The sequence below is a fragment of the Ciona robusta genome, chromosome 9 (assembly GCF_009617815.1).
Source record: "Ciona robusta chromosome 9, ASM961781v2".
Taxonomy (NCBI): Eukaryota; Metazoa; Chordata; class Ascidiacea; order Phlebobranchia; family Cionidae; genus Ciona; species Ciona robusta.
Genome location: NC_143243.1, coordinates 2,982,361 through 3,000,756, shown reverse-complemented (window position 1 = coordinate 3,000,756; position 18,396 = coordinate 2,982,361). Strand labels below are relative to the sequence as shown.

General features: G+C 33.5%; 3 protein-coding genes across 3 annotated transcripts; 2 read left to right on the top strand and 1 right to left on the bottom strand.

Moving 5' to 3' along the window:
- Positions 1-27: 27 nt before the first annotated feature.
- On the bottom strand, positions 28-10,926 carry LOC149730863 (uncharacterized). The gene is made up of 20 exons (XM_089884777.1): positions 10,731-10,926; positions 10,309-10,426; positions 9,585-9,700; positions 9,112-9,361; positions 8,332-8,543; positions 7,973-8,077; positions 7,383-7,493; positions 7,047-7,197; positions 5,981-6,075; positions 5,801-5,895; positions 5,184-5,256; positions 4,883-4,994; positions 4,313-4,511; positions 3,841-3,953; positions 3,275-3,364; positions 2,913-3,026; positions 1,372-2,353; positions 1,090-1,183; positions 394-578; positions 28-135 (listed from the first exon to the last, which is right to left on the bottom strand). The coding sequence occupies exons 1-20, from the start codon at positions 10,833-10,835 to the stop codon at positions 105-107; spliced, it is 3,351 nt and encodes a 1,116-aa protein (XP_089740903.1). The 5' UTR covers positions 10,836-10,926; the 3' UTR covers positions 28-104.
- Positions 10,927-11,503: 577 nt separating this feature from the next.
- LOC149730862 (uncharacterized) lies at positions 11,504-14,489 on the top strand. The gene has a single exon (XM_089884780.1). The coding sequence runs from the start codon at positions 12,229-12,231 to the stop codon at positions 14,035-14,037; it is 1,809 nt and encodes a 602-aa protein (XP_089740906.1). The 5' UTR covers positions 11,504-12,228; the 3' UTR covers positions 14,038-14,489.
- Positions 14,490-14,524: 35 nt separating this feature from the next.
- On the top strand, positions 14,525-15,671 carry LOC149730861 (uncharacterized). The gene has a single exon (XM_089884787.1). It carries the CDS (start codon positions 14,535-14,537, stop codon positions 15,366-15,368), a length of 834 nt encoding a protein of 277 aa, XP_089740913.1. The 5' UTR covers positions 14,525-14,534; the 3' UTR covers positions 15,369-15,671.
- Positions 15,672-18,396: the final 2,725 nt, after the last annotated feature.

Sequence of the window (18,396 nt, the reverse complement as noted above, 5' to 3'; positions counted from 1 at the left end):
TGCGTCTGGGGTATAAAAACAGCAGTATTATAACACAGTGCGTATAAAATACTTTATTATAAAAACTACCAACAGTAACTAGGCATATAACACGAACAAGTCCTCTACCACGAATCTTCTTCAGAATGTTGTTTGCTGAGGAATATATAACAAGAGAATATGAACGTAATGGTTAAAAGAAAAATTTTTGAATCCTCAATGATCATCAATTGATTATCCAGATATTTATTATAAAATGGAGAAAACACCAAAAAGAGCTAAAATATACAGATATGAAGTCCATAAAAAATTACATTTACTGGGTACATAGACGATAAATGAGGTGCAATACAATATCCATGCTACAGTTCCTAAATTGTACCTATGTAAGGTTAAACGATGATAAAAACTTACCCCCCAGATTCCAATGATAATTGTGGATCAGACATCTCAAACGGATCAAGTTGTTCAAGAATTTCATCAGACTCCACTGCTCCACCTTGTGTCTGATCATCATCACCTTCTGTATCCAGACGAGGGCGATGTTGATCTTCCCACCGAAGAATGTCCGAAATATCATCTTCCTTAAACTCAGGGACCTGGATGAGAATATTGTAATGTAATAATAGTGACAGTGTTGATGTGTTCTGTTCCATACACCTTGCCCTGCTTTAGAGTTAGTTACCACGCACATAACTTGGCAGGTAATTGTTTGTTTTTTTATATTGTATGACTGATACTTTACACAGCTCATATGGAACCACTGGGTTAGGGAGCCATTGGCGTTAGGTGTCTTGGCCAAGGACACATACACGCACACTATGGTAGCAATAACAAGCCTTAAACCTGTAACCTAAGACAGGCATCCTACTAACCACTGTGTAACCGGATCTTACTTATTAAAAAAATTTAAAAAAACACATAATTTTTCTCCTTATTTTTGAAGTATTTTAAATATGCCTATGAAAAGAGACAAACCAAGCAAAGTAGACGAGGTAAAATAATAAAAATATGGAAAATACTGATGATCTACTGAACATCCAACTTACATTGGGGAGATGCTAGTCTGTTAGAGAAGTAAAAGCTCTGCATCAAAAAATGAAATTTTACCTTTTCTGAAGAAAATCTGTTTCCACCGAAATTATTCCCTCCTTTCGAAGATAATGATGAAGATGTTAGTGATGACTCACTCAAGATCTTCTTCCTAGAAGTTGGGTTACAAAAATAACCATTTTTTAAGGAAGACATTTTACACAAACTTAACCAAATTACAAATATTTTCCAAAGTTATAAAAATCTACTAAAATTGCCAAATTTACCAAAATTACGAAAGTTGACCTAAATTACAAAGAATTACCTATATTATAAAAAAGCACCTATAGAAAAATTTACCTATCGCCATCACTTGATATTGTATCATCTTCATTTTCAGATGTGGGTTCTAAATGATAAGGAGCATTTTTATGATGATCATTTAATGATACATCTTTTTCTAATGATGGTGGGTGTTCAGGTGATACATGATGATCTTGTGATAGTTGGTGTTCCCGTGATATATGATGATTTTCTGATGCTGAATCCTCCTGTGATACATGATGATGTTGTGATGCTGAATTTTCCCCTGATACACGATGATCGTGTGATGCTGGATCCTCCTGTGAAGCATGATGGTCTTGTGATGCTGGATCCTCCCGTGATACATGATGATCTTGTGAAGTTGATTGATTTCGTGATGCTCTTTGGTTAGTTGGAGCGGCATGATCATATGATGCAGAATCCTCAAGTGATGCTGGTTGATCAAATATCACATCGTGATCACGTGAGGCATTAGGATGTTTTAATGAAACATTAAAATTTTCACCATGATTGGATGACATGTTCTCAGGTTGTGATTCCTTTTTCATCATGTGAATCAAATTAGAATCATCACGCAGGCTCACAGAATCACTACATGATGAAACTGGTGATTTCTCTTTCACGTGATTAGCATCATCAGGAACACTGGCAGATGAAACAGTAGAAATACTTCCCATGATGTCATCATCGTCATCAGGAGGATCACGATTCACAGGAGGATTTGTTTCACTTGGAGATGAAGATCGATCATGATGTTGGGATTTTTCTTCTAAGATGTTGGGAACAAGAGGTTTGTGACGAGGTGCAATTGGAGGAAGATCGGAGGATCTGATGTTGATCTTTAGGTGTTCTTTCAGAAGAGGTCCAACATCTTTTTGCTCCGAATATAAAGATGACTCTGATATCATCCTCTTCCTATCAGAGGATTCTTCATCATTTGTTGGAAGAACAGGAGCCTCATCTAGAAGATCATCCATCTTCCCAACAACAAGAGAGAGTGATGAAAAACTTGGTTTATCTATAAATACATAACACTGTATCATTAGTAATGTCATAACATGGGTGTAGGTGTGTGGCTACATGACTCCTATCCTGGCGCCATAGCACAGTTGCTTAGCGCACATGCCTCTTACCCAGAGGTAATGGGTTCAAGGTTCTTCGCTGCTACCATTGTGGGTGTATGTGTCTTTGGGCAAGACACTTAACGGCAATTGCTCCAGTGGTCACTAATAGGTTGTCCAAATTATCAGCCACACATAAAACAAATCCCAAAAAAGTAATCACCCACAAAGTAACATACACAGTAACTCGTAAGCTGACACGAGGTGTATGAAACAGTTTACCCTTAACGTCATGTTTAACGACTGTCGATTACCGGCCACGGGAGGATAAAGTAAGTTACATACAGGATAAAGTAAGTTACATACATTGAATTTTGCCTGATTGCCTGAGTTAAATTAAACAAGAAAACCTTACATGTAAGGCAAGATATAATAAAATACTATATACTAGGAAAGAAAAGCATTTATAAACACATGTTATTTAAGTATCATGATAATGAAAACATATGAAAAAACCTGTCATGTGATGAGTGACTTCACGGTCATCAAATCTTAATTTTCTTGATTGTGAAAATTTTGTTGCATCATCATCATGAGTCGGCAAAAACTTCAATTCTTTTGAAGTTACTTCTGTATAAGAATACCATGTGTCATAATCATAACCTAAATTCATTAAATAAACTTTATTTTTTGCTTCGAATACAATGGTGAAGATCAAACTTATTAAAACAACAAAAAGAAGGGATTTAGCCATAAAAAATTGTTTTAACCTCGCTAAGGTGAAAATTATTTCTGGAAAAATGTCAGATAATAACATGGCTTTTAAACCAACAAAAAATATAGAAAGTTTGACGATTTTTTTTGTGTTTCTTTCTTACCAAGTTGGTTCCGGAAACTTCTCTTTTCAGGGATTTCTCTTTTATGAGATTCCTTTTCCACAACTGGAAGTTTTATTTTTCTTGAAGAATCTGTTAAAATATTGCTATTTATTTATTTTGTTAAGTAATATATCCCAACTGTGTGTTATAAGATTTTCACTTAAAAATCTTTACTGGCTTTGGTTAGTGTGTATTTACATTAGTCTTACAAACACTTCATGCAGTACATTAGTCAGTCACCTTTTTAAACTAGTCGCCGATCTAGTCACCTTTTTAAACTGTTTTGTCAACTAAATCTACTACAATGGTAACCAATATATATCAATATTTGTACATACATATTATAGTAGGGTGGGGGAAGATGGGACACCCATTCATTCTATTTTCTCGTACCATTTGATAGTAAACGAATACCATTCAAAGAATTATAAAACTGTATCCTCACAACTCAGAACTCACATAGACCATTGTTAATTGTTAAAAACACAATCAGGATATTTATATGTTATGTGCAAAAGGTGTTCCGTCTTCCCCCACCGTACAAATTATATTATAATATGAACTACCTGTATCAACTCTAGACACACATCTTGCTTTCATTAGTTTCCCATAATTAGTATTGACATATTTCTTGTACTCCTCATCTAGTGTGCTTGTCTCTTCATCAAGTATTCGTAATCTTAACAACAAAAACAAAAATATAAAAATACAAATATTTAAAAAAATTGTTTATTAAACAATTAATACAAACAAGCTTGAGAAATTATTGCAAAATTTTTTTCAATTAGGATTAATTTATTTGAAAATATAACTTGAAATGGAAATAACTAAAATTATTAAGTACTAGTACTGTACTAGCTCACTTATAAGGTTTAAACTTTCGTAAAGTGCTACTCACCAAATAATTCAGACAACTGAAAAATAAAACTGCTGTTAAAAAAGTTTAATAATTTAGAAAAGTAAAAAAATAAAAATATGGTTTAACAAAATTATTCCATGTTTTTGAAATATATTGAACATTCAAAATAATATCCTCACCTTTGTCGAACATCTGTTGCGAGATGAGCGACTCTCATCCTTCCATCATCCTCGCATCCACGGGAAGATAAGATCATGGGATCGGCATCAACTTCCTCATATTCACGAATTTGTGCCGATTCATCATCAACGACAAGTCTTGAGCATGACTCGTGAAAACAAACATGATTCGGCAATTTTTTATTGGCGTGGATAAGAGCTGTGAAATTTTTTATTGGCGTGGATAAGAGCTGTGAAAAATACATGTAACATATAATGTTGAAGGACTAATTTAAATATAGTAGGATGGGGGAAGATAGGACACCTTTTCATTTTTTTGTTAATTATAAAAATTATAAAATTGTATCCTCACGCTTTCCATAGACCCTTGCTGATTCTTTAAAACATGATCAGGATATTTGGATAATATGTGCTAAAGGTGTCCCATCTTTCCCCACCCTTCTATGTATTAAAATAGATCAGGAATCACAACACGCAAATATAGTGCTTAGGGAAACTATTTTCTGGCCCAAAATAACACATTATTACGAAGTATGAACCACAAAAATAACATTATTATGAAGTACAAACCAGTGCTGCTGTCATCTAGTGCTTGTTTCATGTTTTTCAACATTTCCTCCAGGTGTCGCTGATGAGCATCTTGTTCGTGTTTGGAAATTTTTAAACTTTCAATTTCTTTAATCTAACGGTAACAAAATAAAGCAAATATATAATTTGTGTTTCAACATTTAAAATATTTTAATTTCCTAATCCAATAGTAAAAAATAAAACAAAAATAAACTAAAAATAAAATTTTTGTAATGAGATTTTCACATTTCCAATTTCTTTAATCTAAATATTAAAAATGTTTATCAAAAACAAATTTCCAAACCAATTTCTGTGATTCATCTTTCTTCTGCGATAGCATCCTAGTAACATTGACTTGCTTCAAGTTTTCTATTTCTCTGAAATAAAATAAGATTACTTACATTTTTTTTCTTTTATCCATTAGCAAAAATATTTTCCTTTTTTTTTTCATACTACCAATTTAATAATCCAAGTTTTTTTTCATTTTTCACTTTTATCTATTAGCAAAATTCTTGAACAAGATTTTCATACTACCAATTTAATCATTAAATTTAATCATTATTTAGTAACAGTTGCAGACAAGGTAATGGGCCACTTTGACCTAAATCTCCAGTTCAATGGCATCTCACAACATAAGACCTCATGAATATAGAATAAAAACAGGAGCATAGCTCCAATACAGTGGTCAATTTTTTGTCCAAATTATCAGCTATACATTAAAAAAAAGAAAAATGCCAAAATTCATCTATACAGTAACATATGGTAACTCAAAACAAAACACTTGTGTTATAATACAACTGTTGTTTTTGCGGCACGCAAGGATAAAGCAAGTTACATACGTTTAATCATAGCCAAAAAGATAGTAAAAGAGCTGCAAAAAAAAGTGGTACCAGAAAAGGTTGGATTGGTTTTTGTACAAACCTTTTTAATTCTTGCAAATTTTCTTTCAAAATATGGTTCTCACTTTTTACAACAGATTCAATGTTCTGTTGCTTTAATGCAGACCCCAATTCCATCTGCCAAAAAGCTTAGGATTAACAAACATATTTTACTACAAAATAATGTAAGCAATAAATACTAAAACAAAAATGAAAAAAATACCTTTAACATTTCCACTTCTGTCTTAAGTTGATTTGTTTCTTTCGATTTTTCGTTCATTTCTAACAAAATTTGATCAATTTCTTGTTGAGTCACAACTGAAAAGATAATCATATTTATACAACTTCTATTTATACCTAACTGTACTATGTTAAGTGTGTGTAAATGTACCCATAATTTAAAGTAATAATAGTAATATAAAAATAGTAACGTTATTTGACTCTTGGATTATGGTAGCAAAAATTTAGAAAAATTTTAAATGAAAAAAAAGGATTTGAAAAATCCTTAGTTGTTGAAACATGCCTACAGTGAAAACTATTTACATTTATTTGAAAGAAAATAAGCGTGGTTGCTACACCTAAATTCAATATAAGACTGCCTCAGTGCATGCTAGTCCAAACACTGGGTTTTCTAATCGCTGTTTTATTTTCATTCCAGAAAACCTTTTAGTTTCATTTATTATATATATAATATACAGGTAATGTAAAATAACATTTGCACACTTGCTGTAGAAACATTAGCAGTCAAAAACATTATAACTATTTATTATATGTCAGTATTTAGAAAAAAATAAATATAATATATATATATAAAAAAAGAACATTTGAACTATTAATGGTATGCCAGTTTGCAGAAAAAAAAGAACATTTTAACTATTTGTTGTATAATGAAGGTATGAAGAAACAGATAAAACATGAAGAACATTTTAACTATTTATTGTATGTCAGTATATAGAATAAAATAGACATGAAGAATATTTTAACTATTTATGGTAGGTCAAGGTCAGTATTTAGAAAAAAATAAATATAAATAACATTTGAACTATTAATGGTATGTCAGTATGTAGAAAAAAAGAAAGAACATTTTAACTATTTTTGTACGTCAGTATGTAGAAAAAAAGAAAGAACATTTTAACTATTTTTGTACGTCAGTATGTAGAAAAAAATAAAACATGAAGAACATTTTAACTATTTTTCGTATAACGAAGGTATGTAGAAACAGATAAAAACATGAAAACCATTTTAAATATTTATGGTTTACCAGTATGTAAAAAAACAAGCCATCTTACCTTGCCTACCATCATGGGAATGCTTAATAGATTCAGCCAGAGATGAAACAAAAGATTCTTGTCTCAAACTTGAAGCTGGAGGTTGTGAGGTGTGGGGTTGATGGGTTGAAGCTGCAGTCAAACTTTCAGCTTGCTTGAGTTTTATAGCTTCCTAAACAGTTGGAAGAAAAATATAAAAAAGCGTAAAAAAACAAAGTCTAAATAAAACTTCAAAAAAGAAGATTTATTAAAAAAAAGAAAAAAAATGCAGAAATTCAGAGTACAGCAAAAGTATTGTGCTGTTTATGCCGATACAACAATATCAACAAATTTATCAACATAATATGCAACACGAACCATATTTGCAACCATTTCTTCTTTTTGCTGAACATTTTCCTCACGTTGACGAATCAGTTCGAGGTCGTTCAACAAAGTTTGTCGTTGCTGATGGAGTTCTTTTTCCATCAACTGTTAATTGTTTGTTTATTAAAAATTTTCATAAAACGGACAGGTAAATATAAACCAGATTATGTTTTTCTTTTCGACCCATAATATAACGGTCTTTTTTACCCATTGCTCATAAAAAATGCTTACTGACATTGCATATTGATACACTGGGGCATTAAAACCATGGGTACTGATATTGCATTATCTGTACTTAAAATTTGACAAGTATTAATTGTTCTAAACAAATATTTTTGACCTATAAAAGCCATTACAGCTCAATTGATTGCAGCAGTAACCCTAGCTTTATTGACTAAGTAAAAATACATACCATATACCATGTCCGTGTATGCTGCATGCAACAGTAACAGTACCAAAATTTTTGAACCCTGTACTCACTAACAAGCATGCACTACAGCCACTGATGCTTTATAATAATGGTTCAAACAAATGATATAAAGTAAACACTTTCCTAACAAAAGCACAACAACAATGTCTCACACCTCTCTATGATATTGTAGACGTTCTACAGCCGCATGTTCACGAGACTCGAGATTCGATCGTAGATTCTGATAATCTTTCTCAAGTTCCCTCATCTTTACATTAATCTAAAATCAAATATAAAAATTAACTTTTATAAAAGAGTTGATGTATACTTAGGTAAAGAATTCAAAAATACAGTAGGCTACGCCATTTATATAGAAGTGCCAACAGTTCTTGCTAGTTGGTACATTTCACAACTTCACTAAAATTTTACACATAATATAGGATTAACAATTCATGTTTCATTCTACCAAAATCTATTTTTTTCTGCCATTTGTGACATTTAACAATTATTTCGTAAAAAAAACCTAAAATTTACTTTGTCTTTCATTTTATTTGCTTCTTCCAATCTCATCTTGGTTAGTTCAACCGACTTCCATTGTTCGTAAGATAACTTAGCTCTCCTCTCTGCTTCTTCCTCAGCTCTTCTTACAGCGGATGAGAGGACACTCACAGTTACTCCTGGATCACGTTGTGTCTTCTGATGTGGAAGATGATCAAACTCTTCATCAACAGCTGCGAACTTTTCAGCTGGAATTTTTCATGCAAAATAAAAAAGCACAGGAACAAATATAGTATAGCCTCTATACTAAAGTATAGAAAAAAACAAATATAGGTTGGGGATGAGACACCTTTTCATTCAATATTTTTATCCCATTTGGTAGTAAACAAAGAACATTCAAAGAATTGTAAAACAGTATCCTCACGACTCCCATAGACGGTTGTTAATTGTTTAAAACACGATCAGGATATTGTGATATTATGTAATAAAGGCGTCAGGCGTGCCATTTTCATCCATTCTACTACATATATACTTCGTAGGGCAGAAGAAAACAATTAACAGTACTTTTAAATAAATAAATATATAAAATATAATATTGTTATATAGGCTATTTCATTTATTTCTTAGATTATGATCTGGACAATTAAATTAGAAAAATATCGAAGAGCAGTACAGTCGATAAACCACGTCAGGGTTAAAACTAAATAAGAAATTGTGTCAGATATTACCGGGGTGTACTAATATATTTTGCAGTACAATCAATAAAGGTTAAATTTTAAACAAGATTTTTGGCCGTTAAATCACGCATTGGCTTACCTAAAGTTAAAGGTTGACTTTGTGGAAGTTTAACTTCTTTATTTTCTTTATTTTCGACCAAACTCCGAATACCTCCTCTGGTCGCTAAGGATGAGATTGAGTTGAGAATATTCCAGAGAATTAAATTCTGATCCCGATTGTTCTTAGGAGTAGATGAATGAGGAAGATCATCAGAAGATGAATTCGAATCGATCTCAATATCCGAGTCATGAAGTCCGAGACGACTCAGCAATTGTTCCGTCAATGATTTCTGAAATAAAACATTTTTAAACAAAAATGTAAAGAAAATAATAAATTTAAACACTGAGAAAAAGTGTTAGTTAAGATCTTTCAATTAAACGGATTTTTAATATACATACATAGGTGTTAGGTAGCAGTCTTATAGAATAACAGGTTTAAAAATCTGAATGCATAGTATATATGCCCATTGTATCAGTTTGGTAATAAACAAAGTAGATAATCATTTTACTCACAGAATAACAACTGACAGAAGACTCTTGTTCGAACAACGACAACGTGTAATAATACTTGCTTTGTTTAATGTGATGCAAAACAATGTTATCCAATGCAGTTTGAACCCAAGAATAAGCTGTAAATATCAACCATATGAATAAATTAACTTGCTTTATCCTCGTGTATACACCTTGTGCCAGTTTACAAGTAACCATGTATATATATATGTTACTTTGTGGGTGGTGTTTTTGGATTTTTTTTAGCAAATAATTTGGAAAACTCATTATTGCCCAGTGCCCACTGGGTTGAAGCAATTAAGGTTAAGTGTCAAACACAAGGACACATATGCCCATAATGATAGCAGCAACAAGCCTTGAATCCATTACCTTTGGGTTAAGGCAGGGCTGCTAACCACTTTGCCACAAAGAATATACAAAGTAAAATGAATAAATGCCACTTTTTTATCCTCATGTGGCAGGCCAATGAAATTCGATATAACACAGGTGTTTGTTTCATGCCAGCTACTACTTATTTAACTTTGTAAGTGAAATTTTTTTGGGTTAAAATATTTCTTAAGTTAATGGATAAAAGACCACAAAATTGGATCAATAGCAATTGCCAATTAATTGTCTTAACAAAGCTGTCCATATTAGGAACAGCTTTGAGTTGAACACCACCCATATTCTCTGACTACAGGCAGGTGCATTAACTAGTGTAGAATGGCAAAAATATTGTAAAACCCACATTTCCTTCTATGCATGGTTGCAGCGATCAAATCTGAGTTTTCAAGGTTGTTAACGTTGATTGGTTTGGTCGAACCTTTTCCTCGTAATTCATTAATCATTGTTTGCCGTAGCTGAACCTTTAATTGAAATGAAAAGATAAAAATGGTTAGTTATAATTTGTGGTTGTAGAAATAAAATGAGAACCAAAAAACAACAGGTAAACCCTATACGACGTTAAACAATATGTATGAATGAATGTAACATGCTATATCCTTGCATGGACAAAAAACAACAGTTGTTATAATATGGGTGTCTTGTTCATAACAACTTGTTTATAAGTTACTATGTATGTTATTTTGTGGATGATTATTTTTTATAAAAATTATAAAAAATATGAAATCACAACGCTTTGTATCTATATATGAAGTTCTGAAACGGCACCTTAAGTTGTCTTACAACTCCAGCCGATTTCATTGATTGAAACATTTGCGATTTAAGATCATCAGCCGTGAGCGCCTCATTGGACTTTTTCTTCCGTCTTGACATAATTTATGACACGGTTTAACTCTTAAAACCTATTTTAAATATCTAATTGATTGGAAAATTTTTTAACTATATCAAAAAATCAAAACTTAACTGTAATAAAACTTGTATATAAGCGTTGATAACACAGCCTATGTTATTCAAACCGCTGATTGGTCAATTCAAATCGCCAAACGGTTTTCCACGGCATGTTTAAAAATAGTAAAACCGACAGAATATTAGCATTTATATTTCTGACTTATTACTGTGCCTACATTCGTATTAGGCATGAAATTATATTTGTATACATAAATTCTATATTTTCTCTTAGAAAAATAAACAAAAAATACCGACAGATATTTTAAATTTGGTTCGAATCAAAAGATCTCCCGCGCAACTGAGCAACAAAAAATGGGAAACCCCCTGTTTATAATTCCCCTCGGAACACAAGGGCGATTTATTTAGGAAAAAATATGGTTTCTAAATGATATTATACTTAAAATAGGAGTTAACAATACAAATGAATGTCTACAGCTGTAGAGGGTAATAATTCCGACCCCGGTTTAATACAAAGGAATACGGTGTGAGTTAATTTTCAGTCAGGTTCGCTAATTTGGCTCTGTAAGCAGTTAAGCAGCGTGGTACGACTTTATTCTGCTAATCGGTAATCCTTTAGCTGGTGGCCACCTACAACTTTGGTTTCAAAATGTTCTATATGCCTCACTGATACCTGCTGTCTAATTTTTTTGTTCGTACCAAAAACTAACTTTAAAAATGCGTCACAACTTGCTTCGTCACCTCAATTCGCCTGACTTGCAGAAAATTAACGATTTATTACGTAACAGTCGCGGTATGTTACGTCACAATAGTGATATATTACGTACGTTACGGGAGGTTATAGTCTTGTTTCTCCCCATGTTTTATGCTAGTAAAAACCTTAACCCCGAGCCCTAACCCTTAACCCCTAATTCCCAACCAATAACCCCCTATTACTTAATCTGTAACAGAACAAATTACGTAATCTGTCACAGAGAAATCAAACGTAACAATACGGATTCCTATGACGTAATAATCTAACCTTTGTTCAATTCATAAGGGGCCCATGTGGAAAATACGGTGATGCGCATTTTTAAAATTATTTTTTACACGAACACCCGATTTAAAAAAAATAATACAGCGGGTATCAGTGATTCCCAAGGAACATTAGGAAACCAAAATTTTAGGTGGTCACCAGCTGAAGGATTACCCTGCTAAACACTTGGCTTTACAGGCTTGGACAAAATTCCCATATTTATTAACTTTCGTCAGTTATTTTCACCTAATGTGTTCTTGCCTTAGTTTTTTAGCAGAATTAAGCTGGTAAATAACTTTCCAATTAGGATAGTTAAAATTTTTAGCATTACTAACTGAAATCAACATGCCAAGCACAACAGAAAATGAAAATAATTTGGAAAATGGCAAGGTGAATGAAAAGAAGCAAACTACTTTGTTTAAATTCTTTAAGGGGGATCAAAAAAATCAGAACAAAACAAGACCGTTAAATGATTTAACAAATAAACAGAGTTCTGTTTCCAAATCTTGTCAGGTAAATCAGCAAAAAAGAAAAAGTAGTGCTAAAGGAGAATGTTCATCTGCACAGAACAAACTTACCAAAGTTAAATCAGAAGGTGTCAGAAAAACGTCATCAAAGAAGATTACCATTAAGCATCAAAGCTTACAAAAAGAAACCACTGAAACATCACTACAAAGAAGTTTTAGTTCACAACCTATAAAAGAAACATTCAAACGTTCACTTGATTTTACTACAAAGGACAAAGAACAACATGTTATCCAGACCCGTATTAAAATGAGAGGATCATCAAGCTCAGATATATTTAGGAGCAAAATAACACAAACACCTGGTAAAACAAAATATAAGCTTCAGCAACAAAGTAGCACATCAAGCACATCAGATGAAGTTCAAATTACTGTTGAACATGGTTCTGATAAACCAGTTGATGCAACTCCATTTGGGTCTAATTCATCGCAGAATGAAGCTGTTCAGGTAATGGACTCTTTTACAAGTTCCGAAACAAGCAATGAGAACGAAGATGATAGTGACTTAGGAGTTATAGGTTCATCACCTGATGATAACCAACGAATACCAACTGATCCATTACCTGATCCTGAACCAAGTGAAAATAATCACGACAGACCAGCTGTGCAATCTGGGCCTACAAATCTACCAAGGTCTTTCAATTCTAGTGATTTTCGTACATATAATGATGGTGGAATTCTTGGTTATGGAGGCTATAGCACTGTACGTATTGCTTTTCATGACGCGTTGGAAGTAGTTGCTGTGAAATGTATTGATTGTCCACGAAATAACACCACAATCGCAAATAAAATAAGTCAAGAGATGGATCTCCTTCGATTGGGTAGAAACCCCAATGTGATATCACTTCTTGGTGTTATAGCATGGGATCATTCAATTGGAATAATTACAGAATATATGCATGGTGGGAATCTGCAGAATTTGTTTGTAAATAATACCATTCAAATCAGGCCTGGATTGATTCTTCGAATGTTGTGGGAGGCAGCAAAAGGAGTCTCTTATTTACACTATGCTAATGCAGACCAAGGAATTATTCATGGGGATTTAAAACCTGACAACTTCATGTTAACAAGTGGTCTGCATGTTAAGATTGGAGATTTTGGTGGTGCAAGGCTTAAGTCATTGACAGGAAGCAATAGACCTAATGTTTCAGGTGGTGAATCAACACTTCAATATCGTGCACCTGAGAGACTTGTAAATTACAACAACATGACAAAAGCATCTGATGTTTATAGTTTTGCTATGTGCATTTATGTTGGTTTGTCTCGATCGGCAATTCCTGCTCCAGGAAACCGTGGGGAATTTGAGGCTTCAGTTCTCAATGAAGACCGTCCTTTGATTACCTCCGTAGATGAACAAATAAGGCGGTTCGATGAATTGGGGGAGGAGGCAAGTTCAAGTATTGTCTCGAGTTTGAAGGAAATAATGATACAGGCTTGGAGCCATGAGCCAGATGATCGACCAACCATGGTTCAAGTTCGCAACAGAATGGAAGAAATATTGAAATTCCAAGATATCTCATCGATTTCTCAGCATGCAGCAGATGTTGCAAAAGAAATGAGTTTTGATTTTTTACCTTCACCAGGAAACCGTCCATGTGTATGCATTGATCAGTTCCAGCAATCTAGCTAAATTAGTGAAATAAGACCGTGTGATTTTTGGTTATTTTAAAACACTTATTTGTACTGCCAGTTTTCTAACACAATCATAGGCAACCAAGTCCATTTTTTACCTATGCAGCATACGAGCATAGGCTATGCTGCAAAATGGTTGTTAGGGTATATATATACATATTTTGTTTTTAGGGAGAATTAATTTAAATTATTTGCACTATAAAATAAATTTTTTAAAAATGAATGGAGATTAATCTGTTCGATTGTAAATTTTTTATCATATTTTATTTAACCTTATGAAATCTATTCTTTGAAAAAAATGACTATATTTTATGTAAATATCACTTCGGTACAAAATACCAACAATCTGTATATATTAATGTAATTTAATGTCTTACTTATTCATATAAAGCAATCATTTAGTTGTACATTTGCATGTTTCAATTGCACTGTGTTACTTTTATCTGCAGATATTTCAAGTGTAGTTAACTTAAATTTTTGATTTTTTTACTTAAAATGGCTGATGAAGATGGTATCCCACCCTTAGAAGATATGACTCCTCTAGTCCAGCGTGTCAAGGAAATTCAATTGAAGAAAGAAAAGTCAATTTCTGCAAGTGGGTCTTCTGTTCTGTCTAATCAGCCGGAAACTAAAACTTTAAATAAAGAAGCTTCGAATGAAGCGAAAAAATCATTTGGAGGAATGCAGAAGGGATTTTTATTTGGTAGTAAACCAAAACCAAGCAAGCCAAATGCAGGTGGTGAAAAGGAACCAGATTATGTGGTGAAGCCGAAAGAAAATAAGGAAAGCCATTTAGTTTTTGATGATGTTCAAAATGCTATGAAGGAAACTGGAAACAAACTTCTTGATGATAAAACGTGGATCACAGAGGATCTTCTAAAGTCCATTGAGAGCAATGATGATCTTTTGAAGCAACTATCTGATCCGAAGTTTAATCAAGCAATTCAATGGATGCAAAAAGACCCAAAAGCAGCAATGGAATATTACAAAAATGATGCTCAAGTCCAGTTGTTTTTTAAGCAATTTTATAAAATTCTAGGTCAGCACTTTACTGAACTTGCTGACGTATCTGACAAAGATAATGGAGCAACATCCTCTAACAAAGTTGATACGCAGATGACAGAGCACGACAAGAATGAAATGGATCGAATTTTATCAAATCCGGAAATAAAGTCAATTCTGATGAAGCCAGACATACAGAACCTTTTTACTTTGTTAAAAACTGAACCCGATAAAGTACAACAACTTTTACGAACCTGTGAACCAAGAATGAGATCTGATATTCAGAAACTTGTGGAAGCAAGACTGCTTGACTTTCAGCAGCAATAGAGATTTTGTTCACTGTATATGCATATTTTTCACTGTGTAGATTTGAACATATATTTACTTATTTTTCTTGAAAGATTTAGAATCTGTGTAGGTTGTTTTTATTTTAATTTTACAGTAAATACTCAAAAATTGAAAATCACAGATTTCCTTTATTGGTAAATGGTAAGTGTCATTGTCTTTCTATGGCCGCTGTCAACTCATTGATTTTAGCTGGTTTTATGTTGTAAACTTTGTGTTTAACATGTCCTCACATAAAAAAATCATAAAAATAACAAATAAATGTTGCAGTTATGGTCATTTAAACAGTGTATATATTTATATCCTATTTGCATAAAGATTGAATATAGTAGGGTGGGGTAAGATGGAACACTTTACCCCAGTATTTCCAAAATCAAAATATATGACGCTTCTTGGGTTATACCACGAATTGGTACTATCATAATATATATAATAAAACCACAAAGTAACATAGGCCCACATGGTAACTTGTAAGCTGGCAGGAGGTGTATTAACACCCGTGTTTTAACGACTGTCGTTTTCCGGCCACGTGAGGATTAAGTATATTACATTCACATTTAAAACACACGAGGTTACATTGCTTTATTTATAATATTTGGAATTAACTATTGTATGGATTTTTGATATGGTAGGATAGGGGAAGATGGGAAACCTTTAGTACATAATATCCTGATCTTGTTTTAAAAAATTAGCAGCAGTCTGTTGTAGCCGTGAAGATACGATTTTGTTATTTTTTGAATGTTCTTTGTTTACTACCAAATGGGATGAGAAAATAGAATGAAAAGGTGTCTCATCTTACCCCACCTACTATATTTATCCAGAGCTTTTGGAACTTTAGAATGGACCTCATCCTTACAGGCGGTTATCGTCCAAAAACTGACTCTTCTTAAAAGTGCGCACGCATTAGATTTGAGAAGAAATTTCGCACCCGTGTGGTCCACTATACCCCGCGTCACTTCCCGCGCATTTACCAATACTTGTTACGACGTTTCAGTAAATCTGTGTTGTTCAATTACCTAGTTGAATGACGTATTACCTAGTTCAATGACGAGTTCAGGGTTTGGTCGTAAGCTTGTAATATATTGTTAATATAGACAACCGCCTGTTTTGTTTAGTAGGTTTTTCTAAAGAATAGACGACAGAGACTGCAAAGAGTTAAGTCCACGAAAGTTAGCGGGCTGAGTTACGCATTCTGCAATAGTCTGCTTTTGGTATTGTTTTAATGTTTTTTTTGCAAGTTTACCAATATCGTTTTTTCTATACTGTGATTTTTACCGTTTAATCATGTCTCGAATTACGGCATATATGCGGCACAGGTTCCGCAAGATAAATAACATAATAATGTTGCGCAGGGGTTAAGATATATTAAGAATTAACACAAGATGTTATTACTGATATTATTTCTACAACTTCAATATTCCTATGTCCTTCCACGTAAGTACAATTTCAAGTAACGAATGAATGTGTTTTTTGACTCGCCCGAGGAATCTATACAGTCGTTATAACATGGATGTTCGCTTTCATACCACTCACGCCTGGTCACGAGTTACCACGTAACTTTGTGGGTAACTGTTTTGAAGGGATTATTTTTCATTTTCATAACGTATATATGGCTGATAATTTTGACAACCCGTAAGGGTCTTCGCAAACATCTAGTAGATTCGCCAATGGCTGTTCCACGAACGTGACACCTTAACATGCTGTGATATAGGCGGTTTTCTAATATATGGTAGGGTGCTTGCACACATAATGGTGAATGAGTGCCGCCCCGCCATTGACCCCGGTGGCGTCAAATGATCTACACATACGCTTCCGTGCACGGTTATAAAACTGTATCGTCAAAATTGTCCTTTCGGTTTAACTTTTATATAACACAACCTTGCGATTTACTGCTGAAAAAAGTTTCACGCTGAAAGCTTTAGGTCTAGGATGTATATGCATTGTACTTGCCATATATCCATATGCCAATATAAGTGGAACGCTTTGTTCACCACTGCTTGCCGAACAAGATACCCATGCGTATCTCGTCTGCTGACGTCTTTAAAATAACGAACTTAACTAAAGCACATACAAATTCTATTTGAATAAGCTGTAGTCTTGACAATAAATTGTCAACCTCGTTAATAATCTAGGCTTCATTGGACTGCAGAAAACGCACATAAATGTCAAATACACAAAGCTTATAAAATATACAACATTATTTCTAAGGTACAGTGGGGTGGGGGAAGATGGGACACCTTTAGCACAACATAAAGGTCGTGTTTTGAACAGTTATGAACGGTCTATGGGAGTCGTGAGGATACGGTTTTATCATAGTATACTGAAGTGATAGTACGCTAACGAGACCACGTGACCACTTTTCACGCATGAACCGACAGTTACACCTCGCCCGACAGTACAGTCAGACAAGGCAGTATTAAGTGCAAGGCAGAGTCCGTATTTAAGCGTTTTTATAGGTTTATATACGGAAAAGGATCACGAAAATTATTGTATAGTGTACAGTGACACACTATGGTTTTATACTTCTTTGAATCTTTTTTGTTTAGTACCAAATGGGACAAGAAAACAGAATGAAAATGTGTCCCATCTTACACCACCCTGCTATATAAAACGGAAATATTAAATGATTATCATGGGGGATTGAAACGATACACTTCCAAACCTAAAATTGTTTTCATTCTATTTTCTCGATCGTGTTTTAAACAATTACCAATCAACGGTCGCGAGGATACGGTATATAATTCTTTAAATGCTCTTTGTTTACTACCACATGGGACGAGAAAATAGAATAAAAAGGTGTCCCATCTTTCCCACCCTACTGTAGTTTAGGACGAGGTTAGACGAGACTGAGACAGGACTTTTTAAAAAATCCTTTTACGGGTAATAGTCAAACATTTTGTTAGTATAATTAGACCAAAGTGATTAAAACAATTAATTTTAATCTCTTTGATTCGACAGTAGACCTACGGTTCAACAAAATGCGCTGCAAAGACAAATACAGTTGTTTACT

What these genes read in the sequence shown, in the direction of transcription:
- LOC149730862 (XM_089884780.1), top strand. Translation starts at nt 12,229, where the DNA reads ATGCCAAGCACAACAGAAAATGAAAATAATTTGGAAAATGGCAAGGTG.
- LOC149730861 (XM_089884787.1), top strand. Translation starts at nt 14,535, where the DNA reads ATGGCTGATGAAGATGGTATCCCACCCTTAGAAGATATGACTCCTCTA.
- LOC149730863 (XM_089884777.1), bottom strand. Translation starts at nt 10,835, where the DNA reads ATGTCAAGACGGAAGAAAAAGTCCAATGAGGCGCTCACGGCTGATGAT. An exon ending in TTCCCATGATGGTAGGCAAG is followed by an intron (nt 6,076 to 7,046) that starts GTAAGATGGCTT and finishes TTATCTTTTCAG; the next exon opens with TTGTGACTCAACAAGAAATT. An exon ending in AAGATGAATCACAGAAATTG is followed by an intron (nt 4,995 to 5,183) that starts GTTTGGAAATTT and finishes TGTTACCGTTAG; the next exon opens with ATTAAAGAAATTGAAAGTTT.